General features: G+C 42.0%; 1 protein-coding gene across 1 annotated transcript in view; it reads left to right on the plus strand.

Moving 5' to 3' along the window:
* Positions 1–12697, plus strand: part of xpo7 (exportin 7) — a 43156-nt gene that overhangs the window by 6047 nt on the left and 24412 nt on the right. Inside the window, exons 2-4 of the mRNA XM_075456367.1 lie at positions 8042–8188; positions 9480–9573; positions 12412–12578. Coding sequence (XP_075312482.1) covers positions 8042–8188; positions 9480–9573; positions 12412–12578 — 408 coding nt within the window. The remainder of the gene's footprint in view (positions 1–8041; positions 8189–9479; positions 9574–12411; positions 12579–12697) is intronic.

The following is a 12697-nucleotide window of genomic DNA, read 5'->3' on the forward strand; positions in this document are numbered from 1 at the left end:
GTGGCCTGCTCAGTTCATCTGGACCTCTTCATTCACTGAGGTGGTCTGCTGGATCCTTCTAAAAGGGGCCGTTGTCTTTAGGAAACCTGACTCGCTCAACTTGTTCTGGATGCTTTGATACAGGAAGTCGGCAAACGTTTCTGCATCTGAAAATTGAAGGTTCTCTCTCCTGAAGCCGTCCATCTGTAAACTGATGCTCGTGAGTTGTAATCCATTGGCTGAACTTCCAAAGAAACAGTAAACCATTTCCTGTTACTCAGCAGCCGGTTTATACAGAACCGTTCACAGTTCAAGGAGAACTGCGGTATTTTCAACATTAAGCCTCATTTATGAGTCGTCTGCAATGTTTTAGAACCCCCCTCACCGCTTTTTTGATGTTTACTGCTGTCTCCGGTATTTGCCTAATTTTGATTCTTCTCAACCTGCTTCAGAATGGCAAGCATGGTGCATGTCCAAAAAGGTCTGTAAAAGCACCATAAATGTCCGTTTTCAAAATAATCAACTCACCGGAGTGGTTACTGGTGTGCACTGGTAATCCATATCAAATTTCATTGCGAAAAGTTGCTTCTGTCGTGTTTTATTTGGCAGCTCGTTCAAGCTCGTACTATTTTCTTAGCGGTGGCGGAGTAATATCAACGAACATCCAGTGCAAAATGTCAAATAAAACACGACAGAAGTAACTTTTCGCAACAAAATTTGATATGGATTACCAGTGCACACCAGTAACCACTCCGTTGATGATTTTGAAAACGGACGTTTATGGTGCTTTTACGGACCTTTTTGGACATGCACCATGCTTGCCATTCTGAAGCAGGTTGTGAAGAATCAAAATTAGGCAAATACCGGTAACACCAGTAAACATCAAAAAAGCGGTGAGGGGGGTTCTAAAACATTGCAGACGACTCATAAATGAGGCCTAATGTTGAAAATACCGCAGTTCTCCTTTAAGTTCTTATGAATGAAGTCCGCCTCTCTGTGGGTGTTAAGACGCGTTGTTGAGAAGCGCAGCTCAAAAACGCCTCTAACATTTTCCAAGTTTAGGAATGATTTTCACTTTTAGTCTTTCTCCAAACAACTGCAATATGGGAACAGGATTTAAACATTACGTTCTCAGTGACTAAAGTTAAAAACAGTGCAGTTTTTATCCTGCAACGATGTACTGTCAGCTTCAGCATCGATGGAGCGTTAAGGCGCTGCGACTGAGGAAACAAGTGATTTAAAGGACAAGTAAATGATCCCAAATGACGACTGAGGTGACGGAGTGGAGCTCCATCTGTCTGTGTGAAGCCGCTCTGAAGCCTCCGTTTCAACCTCTGCTCATCGATATCTTTTCAGGCTACAAGTGATCGAATTTGGACTAGAAGGTGGAGAAGAGTCGTGAGGATTGAACATAACAGAAAATGTTTCAGCCTAAAAATAAGAGCTTAACAGAAACCTCCAGGAATAATGTGTATTATTGAACTACAGAGTAATAGCCTTTCCGTATGTGGATAGAAGAAACTGAAGAAGAGGAGGAGTCAGTCGTGGTTAAGGCGTCCTGTAACGGATGCTATGGATCATGTCGGGTTCAGGTGGACGTTGTAATACACAGTAAAAAAAAAAAAATCTAACTTTTTCCTACTCAGATTTGCTGTTTTTTGTCATTTTTAAAATTATTTTTTTTATTTATTTATTTATTTATTATTTTATTTTTAGTATTTATTTTTTTAGGTCCAAAGAGTTAATACAGTGTGTCAAAATAACTGTAAAGTCACATGGGAGGAAGTCAAACCAAACACAGCAAGAGAAAAGGCTTTTAAGTTCAATTAAAAGGAGTGAAAAACAACCAATTATACCGTGGACCCCAGAGGGTTAAGAGACTGTTGTCACCAGCTTCAAACTTCGGTGCATCTGAGACCATTCAAAGAGTTTTCCTTCGTCACATGGCAAGATAATAATAGTATGTAGGACTTTATTTATCAGCTACACGTATGTATCGATATATTAACCTGTTGAGATGTTCATCTTTTGATTAAATTAACTGTAGCTAACATCCAGCTGCTGGAAACAGCTGCTCAACAGACATCACTGATGCTTCATCCAGATGAGTAACCACTGACCTGCATCCTCACGTAGAGTCTGGGATCTCCTCCCAGATAAAACTGTGCGTTTGCTGATTATTTCAGCAACTTATAAACTTACCCCGATATTCTCATAAAAGGGGCTGGAAACGGTCACTAATCTGCGTTTTTATGACATTATTGACATGTATCTCACAGCTGTTGGTGCACAGTGGATGAGCGGGTGTAGATTTTATTTGGACTGTGGCGTCCGCCGATGGTTCTGGCTCCAACTTTCCTCCCCAAACTGGAATTTCAATTTCAATCGATGGTTTTGTTTATTTTGTTAAAACAAAACTACAAATAACAAAGAAATGATTGAAAACAAGTTTTTAGTTTTTTTTTTCACCTGGACCAGAGGTCTGTTGTAGCAGAGTAAAATGACCCCTTCAGCTCTCTGAGATCACCTGTACAGGTGTCCAACTTCCTGTAAATACTTCCTGCTTGGTAGCACATACCTGGGTCCAAAGTGTTCATCCTGTGGATAAACCCGGCTTTTCCACGGTATAAATGTCCAACATATCTTTAGCAACATGCATGGAGACTGCATTGTAAGGGGACCCCTTCTGTCATAAGGACAGGTTGAAAATGATCCCACTTACGTTACCTGCTTTGTAGCAGGTGGCGGTCTTTAGCATCTGGTCGTGAGACACATTTCTCCTCCTGGGCCGGATGCCTCTGTCTGAGATGCGGAAATAAATTAGAGCTGCAACAACCTTTGAACAAACTGTGCATTGGAGTACGGTTTGTTCCAGGTCTGACTCTGGGAAACCAAACCAGTTCCAAACAGCAGCAGAAACTGGGCCTTCACTGGGTTTCCCAACATGTTGCTGTTTGGCTCCATGTGGGAAGGAAATGTAGAGGCTTCCTGAACTACGGAAGCCCAGAGGAAGTTAAAGAGAAAACATATTTTCGTTGGGGAAAAAAGAAAGTATCCTAAACACAAAGTTGAATTAAGCCCTTAAAGGGTAACTCCGGGGCATTTGAAGCGCATTTCCATTGCTAGAGGTTGTCAAATACTGACGGTAGGACACAGACCGGTGCAAATCGGCGCTCCCTGTGCGGCGATTGCGCTGTTTGCGCAGCCTGTCATGCTAACCAAATACGTGGTGGCTAGGGGCAAGCGCTAAACCTTCCACGTAAAACAACAACTTGCACACTGCAGAAACGTCACACCACTTTATAAACCATCCGACAATAAAGTCACAAGCCTTACCATCAAAACCATATGCATGGTTCTCACATTACTGTCATGGGGACGTTACAAAACAACTTTAGAAACAGCATGTCACTTACCTCTTGTCGGTAGGCGCGCGCATGTTAAAGCCCAAAACAGTCAATGGACGATAATCCCATATACAAAACAATTATCTTCTCTAGAAAAACTGCGTTCAAGTATTTATAACATTACAACAATATTACTGGGCATGTATTGGGAACGCCGATTTGCACCGGTCTAGCGGAAGATAATGGATGGATGGATGGATGTGTCCTACCGTCAGTATTTGACAACCTCTAGCAATGGAAATGCGCTTCAAATGCCCCGGAGTTAGGGCTGGGCGATATATCGATATTTAAGATATATCGATAGATTTTTAAATAAGATATAGAATTAGACCATATCGCATATATCGATATAGTTCAAATTTGCGCTGTAATACTTGCTTCAGGCAAGCCGTTGATCAGAGCTCTCTGCACTGCTTCCCTCGCTCCGGCTCCGCCCCTCCTCTTTCATGCACAGAGGGGGGAGGGGGAGGAACACTCCGGCACTCTTAAACAAACATGGAGAAGGCAACAACACCTGCGGAGCATACGGAGGAGAGCCCCTTGGTTGGTAAAAGAAAAAGCAGTGGCTCAGTCATTTGGAGATGGTTCGGATACAAATTGTCAGACGAGCAACAAAACAAAACCAAGCTATATGTAGGGAGTGCCATAAGCACATTGCAGCCAGTGGTGGAAGCACTACGAATCTTTTTTTATCACTTAAAAACGTGGCACAAAGTGCAATATGAAGAGTGTGTGAAACTGCGCGCTGCAGAAGCCACAGGCACAAGCCGTCCCCAAACTGACAAAGCTCACTGCAAGCTTCATTTTCCCGCTGTGTGCCGTATGAGAAGAAAAGCGACAAGTGTCCTTTCACATTGCCAAAGACATGGTCCCTGTTGCAACAGTGGAACAGGTCGGGTAAGAGCTTATTAAAAAGCTGGGCCCGAGATACGAGCTTCCCAGTCGCAACTATTTTGCACGAGAAGCACTGCCGCAAATGTATAGTGAAGTCAGACAGAACGTTGCGGGCCGGCTCGCTAACGTCACCCATTTTGCGTTGACCAGCGATATGTGGTCAAGCAGAACCTGTGCGAACCTAATATGAGCGTGACAGTTCACTTCATGCAAGACTGGGAGATGAAAACAGCTTGGCAACTGGTTGACCTGTTCAGATAAGCTATTAAATTAATAAAAATAAACAGGTAATCTCAAGCTGATGTTTAAAAACGTTTTTCTTAAACTGAGCACTTTATTTTGTTATCTCTTTATATATAAATGCTGCCCTCAGAAAAAGATTTACCTATTTTATTTTATAGGCTAATTTTATTTAAGATATTTTTTTTATTTTATGTGCACCTTACGGAGCTTTGTTATACAGTGTTTACATTTTATAGTGAGTTTTCAATAAAACTACTCGTATTTGGCTTTGACTTTGACTGAGCATTTAATATCACAGCTCTCACTTTGCGGAAAAAAATATCGGGATATATATCGTATATCGATATTCAACCTAAATATATCGAGATATGACTTTTGGTCCATATCGCCCAGCCCTACCCGGAGTTCCCCTTTAAAGACATGCTATGCAACTTTTTCGTGGTCATAAAATTGCTTGGCAATCATCAGTTTTCTTGGCTGACCCGTTCAGATGAAAACGGTGACATTTCCATCTCCATCTGGTGGCCCTAGCCCGAAACAGCGCTTGCAACTTTGCCTGTGGCGCCGCATGCTTTGTTTAGCTCTGGAAGTCTCGCGACACACGAGAGCCGAGAACTACTGCTTCACGGCAGGTCGTAAAGGGCTCTGAGCCGAGCCAGGTAGCCTGAGAGACACACCCCCTCTCCATTAGCTGTCGACGGCTAAATTGAATGCGGTTAGCTTCTAGAGTTGTAATATAGTTTGTAATAGATATCGTGATGGCAGAACCACCGCTACTTGCCCGTCTGACCGCTGAGTCACCCAGAGCCAGCGATTCAGCGGTCAGACGGGCAAGTAGCGGATCCATGCCAACTCGGAGCTTTTTAAGTTTCGATTCTGTCTCGTGACTTGACGAGTGAGCGCCCAGTCGGCAGCTACAGGCTCGGTTGGCGTGGCTTCATGCATCTTGTACAGTCATTGAAAAATAATCATTTAGTGATATAGGGAGGGCAAGATCATTCCATGTTGTTTACTTGTAGGTCTAAACTCAGCATTGCCTCACCTAATGCTACCACATTTGTCGCTGTGTAAATGCACACACTAGCTGTTGTCTGGCTTTCAGATAAAATGGCATTGAATTATTACTTGACAAAAATAAATGAATGAACTTGTAGCCGTAGGCTGCTCTTTGATTTATCAAAATGAATTGATAAATGGGACAAAAAAAAAGGCGAGGCGCATAGCCACTAAACGGCAGAAAGGTTGTTGTTTTTTTTTTTTTGTTTGTTTGTTTTTTTTTTTTTTAATAAGTGACTCAAGTGATTCAAGTGGTCCGTATAACCAACTCGAATCCCCTCCTCGAAATGATCCAATCAGCCCGGATTGCCCAAAAGATTCGAGTTAAGCATCTCTACCTCTCCAACTCTCTGCCAGTGTCTTGAAAAATCGCCTATTTTCTACGGAGCTCCCCCTACAGCTTTGGGGTGTGTATTGCATGGTAAACAACAAACCCCATATTACTGAGCCCTGCTTTAAAGAAACATCACCCTTCAGCCTTCATGTCCAGATGTTTTCACTTCTGGTTCCAGAAAGACCGCCATGGCAACAGCACACCAAACAGGAGACACACGCTGTGTTCGATACTGCATACTCATCGATCAGATAGTATGCAGAGCGTTTACCCACAATACCCGAGCCGAAATCAGCCAACCTGAAGCTGATTTCACTTAAGCTCTAAACTCTGTAAACTTTAACAACATTTGAAACATTTTCAGGCGAGAAAGTAGTCGTTTAGATCCCCAATGTGTTGAAAATCTGACAAAATACCGGCTATTTACAATTTTGTTCCGACGAATTTGGCGCTACTAAAGCTAGCCGCAGTGAGCAACGCACTTCTGGTTATTTTCACAAAATAAAACACCCGTTGCCTTTTATCATAGAGAAAGCCATTACGATACAATTGGTGCTTTTGTTATGAAAACAGGAAGTGAACCTACCCTCGTTGTAGCTAGCTTTAAACTGCTGTTTTGACAGGAAATGACAATCGGTTACGTTGCATCTTGGGTAGTTTGAGTATGAGTAGTAACCTCATGATGCATACCCAACATTTCGGGGAATCTAGTATGCATCCGGGAACTTCTTGCTTACTCAAACTCGCATACTAACTCAAAAAGTTAGTATGAGAAATAGGAGAAGTATGCGGTTTCGAACACAGCCACAGTCCACACTTCAAGTATTTCTCCTTCATACAAACACTCACGCAGCTTGTCTTATATATGTTTGCCTTCTATACAGAGCTGCACGATTATCAATTCTGAGATCACGATTAAATTTTTTTTTAATTTAGTTTTTATTCCACTTTTCAGAAAACGGGGCCCTGCTTTCTCTCTGTGTTTAAATGATTCAAACCTGTAGAAAACCGAGTCGGTGCTGCTTGATGTTGGACCGCTCAACTCACGCAGGCAGGTGGTCAGCAGGGAGCGCTTGGTTTGAGTTGCATTTCAAATATCAGGTGATTGTGTCCGTTAGATTGTTGGGAGTCAAAATCCAGATTGAAATTTGATTACCTGCACAGCTCCAGATTTGTGGTTGCATAAAAGCTTGTTTTTCTTGTTCACATTCCCATCTGATAACCTTAAAGATGACCTTATTGTGCCTTAACCTGGACCCAAAGATTCTGATAAATGTGTAATTCTGTTGAATCCAGGAAACTGCTTGTTTGAATGTGTCCAAACGTGTAATGTTGCTGTAGTTTTTGGTTGTTTTTATGAGTGCAGAGTCGGCTTCAGAGCCGCTTTGTCATCATTGTATTGAGCTGTCAACAGAGCTGTTCATTTCATCTTAGATGAGCTGTTTTCGGTGCATCTTTCCTTGTTTTTGCTTCAATTCCGACAGGTTTTTAGATTTCACAAGATTCGAACACCCTGCTCAGGACAAATACTCCCAAAATAATCTTTTTTTTTTTGGAACTTTATCAGTGGGAGTTAAATGTGTTTGTGCTCATCTCGTGCAGCAGATGTCACGTGCAGGCAGGGTTTGGTGCTGAGCGCTTATCTGCGCTCTGCAGAGCGACCGCGCATGATGCGCCGCAGTGTCCTCACACTCAGGTATGGGCAGCGAACGCACCGCCGCTCGGATGTGATGAGCAGACCCCCCTCCTCCTCCTCTGCTGGTGTTCACTAACCTGACCGCACCTCCATTTTGAGCTTATCAGTGACCGGCATCTCGCTGCGACTGTGCGTGACTCAGCACTCTGCTGCCCGTCTGCCACATTCATGCAGCCTGATATCAGCAGAACAAAATAAATGTTTATATTTATATCGTGTTTTAACTAGAAAAAAAAACTGGTTCAAGTTTTGGTGAATGACGGGTAGAATGAAGCTGAACTGTTGACATGTTTCATATTCATTCATCATGATTGTTCAGGAAGGCCGTTCCCCTGTTTTGTTCTAAAATCCTGAAAGTATTGATCTCCTGTGTGTCACGTGCCTGCTGGCTGCTGATAAGTCTGTGTCTTCAATATCTCTGTGTTTCTCTAGGGCCTTGCCCAGCTGGAGATCCTGTGTAAGCAGCTGTACGAGACGACCGACACCACCGTCCGACACCAGGCAGAGAAAGCTCTGGTGGAGTTCACCAACAGCCCCGACTGTCTCAGCAAATGTCAGCTGCTGCTTGAGAGAGGCAGCGTGAGTGTTACTCTGAGCCGGGAGGTCTTTTGGTTGCGTTGAAATGAAGACCGGAGCTGTTTCTGGGACTAATGTGACTCATGAGTATCAAATATTTTTCAGCAAAAAGTCAAAAAGCACTTAAAAACTTTATTTTTATTTTTATTTGGCTCTTATCACCAACCGTTAATAAACCTGATGGAAACATAATTATTTATCTTGATATTTTTTAACTTCTCAGTTAGAAGATCCCACTGTTGTTAGTTTTAAAGTCACAGTTTTGAAGTTGTCGTTGATCAGAACTGTAGAGATTTTTATGGCTGAAATACAGATATCAGCCTAAAGAATAAAGCCACAGATGATGTTTGACGCTGTAGCTGTTGGGGTGACACCTTTACAGGCGATTAAACAAATTGGCTGCGTTTCCCGTTTTGGCGTTAAACAACCGACGGCAAAGTTTGCACGTTGCATTAAACTGTTCTTCATTATTTTTACCGAATCCACACCACTTCCATATCCCTGAAGTAGAAAAAAATAAAAAAGTCAGCTCAGTTTTAGCCTCCCAGCTTTCGTTGCTCTCTTCGCTTTTGCTTTCTTCGCCACTGATACGTCTTTGTATTTTTTATTTACTTTTCCGTTTGGGTTTCCTTGGCAGTTGTCAACCAGCTCAGAGGTGCCACCTAGTGGACTGGAGTGTGCTGCGGGAGACGCAGCTGGCTCAGCTGATCACCGACTGAAATTTAATCTAGTTTCTTCCATCTTCTCCACTTGCTTTGATAACTTATCCTCACAGCTAGATAGATGTAAACTTATTTTGCAGTGTAGCAAATATATCAGCTTTCTTTGAGATTCAGGCAATTTCTTAAAATGATGTTTGATGTTTGAAAGGTAAAAATCTGATAAACTTATATTGATTTAAACGTATTTTAAGCCATGTTCATTTCAAACAGTTGTTACCAAATGACAATGACTGACTGAGTCATGACTCATGACCTTAAATTGTATCAAATTAATTTAATTTAAATGATTGCGTTCATTTGAGAGAGTTTATTCACTACAAACAAGCTGATGAGCATTTCTATGTGACAAAATGTTCAGAAATTGGTCCTCAATGGTCCCAATGAAAGAACTCAACACACCAGTTTGCTTTGTTTAGTTCTGGTTGGACTTTTAAAAATTAATACAGCTAAAATAGAGATTTTTAAAAGCTACAAATTTCACTGACGGATTTATATTTTCTATTAGATAAAGTACTACTTAAATGTCTCTAATATTTCCACTGATGTTATATTTTTTTTTGCCCTCATTGCAGTCTTCATATTCTCAGCTGCTCGCCGCAACCTGTTTATCTAAACTGGTGTCTCGGACCAGCAACCCTCTACCCCTCGAGCAACGTATTGACATTCGTGAGTACCTTTGACTTTAAAGTAGATTCCTGCTAAAATGTTTTATAAAGAAGCTTTTCCAGGGTCCATTTCCACACCAGGAACCTGGAGCTGAACATGTGGTGAACATTTCTGATTGAAATAGTTTTTTTAGATAGTTTTCCAGCATCTTTCCAACTTTTCGTCTCGGTAATCTCCACAATAGTAATAGTTTGTTAAATCTGTAAACTGTGAAATAGTTGTGTAACAGGAACATTGTTCACCATTTGTAAACTTTTGTAAAGCTTCAATCAGCTGAGAAGAAAAATCATGAACTTTGTTTAGGGCTGAAACGATTCCTCCATTAACAAAAAAAATCCTTGATTTAAATGATCGGCTTTCATGCTTTGTTTAACTCCCACGAGCATGTTCGGCTCATTGGTCGTCCTGTTTCACACGGACAGCTATTACTGTCGCACAACGTGCTGCGTTTGTAGCAGCTTGATTTGATGGCGCAAACCGGAGAAAACAACAAGGAGCAAAATCAGAGAAAAAGGGGAAAAATGTCTAAAGTTTGGCAGCATTTCAAAGAAAAGAAAAGAGAAAATACTGTACAGTGTGTCCATTGTAAAAGCCAGTTAGCTTAGCACAATAGCACAACGTCAACGCTACAGCATCTCAGCAGAAAGCAGCCAGTCCACTGAGCGGAACAAACACAAGGGAATATTTCCCGTTAGCATTTTAATGGAAATCAGTCGGCTTGTTAGCTCAGAAGGACGCTAGCAGAGAACAAACTGATCCGATTACTCAAGCAGTCGATGGAATGATCGATACTTGAGTACCAAAACTACTGTGTTTTCCATTAGTTACACTGTGAACACACAAAACCCACAGAAATATGGAGCATTAACAGATTATTCGTTTATACAGCTGAAGCACACCTTGAATGTCTGCTCATACACCTCATCCTGACTGAAAGCGAGCGAGCGACACAGGTGTCCACCGGTGTGGAGGTGTGTCTTGATATGCAGCGTGACGATTTTGTCGGGAGTGATTCTATTGGTTCAGAAAGTACTCACTTGAAACACCTAGTTCTCTGGCTCCCTTCGGTTCAGATCTTTGTGGTATGGGTGTTTGGGGTCATAAACCATTGGGTACTGTTCCACGGTAAAGATCAGCTTCTCCTCGTCCCTTATTCCCTGAGTGATGCTGACCTGTTGCTTGTCAACAGGAAGCAGCGTGTTCATTTTAACCAATAAAAGGTGTTTAGTGGCGGGACACCGCCGCGGAATGTCGTCCAAATAGAGACGGCGCGGGCGATTTTATAAGGGGTCGGCGTCATCGCTGGACGGAGCGACATCGCTCGCGGCATGTCAGGACAGGCTGATTGAAAAGTACCGGTACGCATTCTAATCACTTTTTATCAATCGCTCGCTCGCGTTCAGTCAGGATGAGGTGATAGGCTGCATATCCTGGTGGATCAGACTGTTAGAAGTGAAGTGACTTCTGATGCACCAGAGGGCGCTGTATTATCAGCTGAACATCATTATTCTCAAGATCAACATAAGCTAACATTTGCTAAGTTGCTATATAAATGGACGAAAGTAGCAAAGCTTTCCTAACAGGAAATCTGACGGCGCGTGTGTGTAGAAATCCCCCGATAAGCCTCCTATAACAACAACACAGCAGCTCCGAACTAACAGTGCAATAGTACACGTTTATTCATTCATTCGTCTTAAAGTATTGGTGCAATAAAGACAGATATTTAGAGGCTGTATTGTCAATGCCCTGTTCACTCCCGTTATATGGATATACACGGATTTAGAGTGATCTAAATTGCGTCCAAAGGACGCCGACTTTCACCAAACTGTTATCAGTGAGTAGATGAACGTATTTTATGCCAGAAATAAGGTCCAGGTTTAAAAATAAAAAAAACGAACTTCCCCTTTAAAGCAGCATTTTGTCTAAATGTTCTCAGGGCTTTTTATTAGGGCTTGGCGAGTTAACTCGTTATTATCGCGTTAACTTGTTAATTATTTAACGCCAATAAATATTTTATTGCGCATTAACGCAGGTTTTATTATTGTAAAAGTCTGTTGCTGTCTGCTGCGGAACCGGAAAATAAATTAATTGGCGGATTCACACAGTTGCAGCATACACCGCGAAGCATGGAGTAATAAAATAAAAATAAACTAGCAGGTAACATCACCGTCACAGGTGCTCCTCGGTCTCTGTGTGAAGCTCACGGAGCTAACCGGCGCTACTTCCTGTTTTACTTGTTTCAACATAAAAGCACGTATTTCAAAATAAAAACTCCTGCATTTACAGCCAAGTTGAATTGTCCTATCACTGTAGTAGTTCCAGTCTAAAATATCACTTAGACATACAAGGAAACAGACAGTGGAGCGAGGCTTCTACATAAAAACATCAAAATGCTGATGTTAAAAGTGTGTTTGCACAACAAATGTTATGGCACTTTCATTCATATGGCAGCACATTTAAAATAAAACCAAATGCTAAAAGCTATACACTACTTTTGGATTCATTTTTGGTTTTGCGTACAAATGCGATTAATTGTGATTAATCAGGGAAATCATGTGATTAATTAGATTAAAAATTTTAATCGTTGCCCAGTCCTACTTTTTACGGTAGATTACTGTGCTGTTTTTAACCAGGAAGTTACAGTTTTTGTTCTTTTCCCCTGGTTTGTTCTCATGATCACCGCTCTTGCTCCAGAATGTTGTGTTAACCCCTGTTATACTCTATACTAATTAAAATGCTGTATACATTAAGATGCAGGCATGTTGGCTTCCAAACTCGGAGGTTTATGCGATGCTGTTTGTCTCAAACGTGTCATGACGTTATCGTCCTGCTGTACAGGGAACTATGTGCTAAATTATCTGGCCACACGGCCGAAGTTGGCGGCGTTTGTGACTCAGGCTTTGATCCAGCTGTACGCCAGGATCACCAAACTGGGCTGGTTCGATTGTCAGAAAGATGACTACGTCTTCAGAAACGTTATCGCTGACGTGACGCGCTTCCTACAGGTGGGAGTCTGTGGCCATGTGACACGGCACATATTGTGTCTCATTGATGAAACTGCATCATTGTTCGGATCCATCTGGAGTCGTTCAAGGACCAGTAAGGGTGCTGATTAGGTTTGTGG

Source organism: Odontesthes bonariensis, chromosome 22 (assembly GCF_027942865.1).
Source record: "Odontesthes bonariensis isolate fOdoBon6 chromosome 22, fOdoBon6.hap1, whole genome shotgun sequence".
Lineage (NCBI taxonomy): Eukaryota > Metazoa > Chordata > Actinopteri > Atheriniformes > Atherinopsidae > Odontesthes > Odontesthes bonariensis.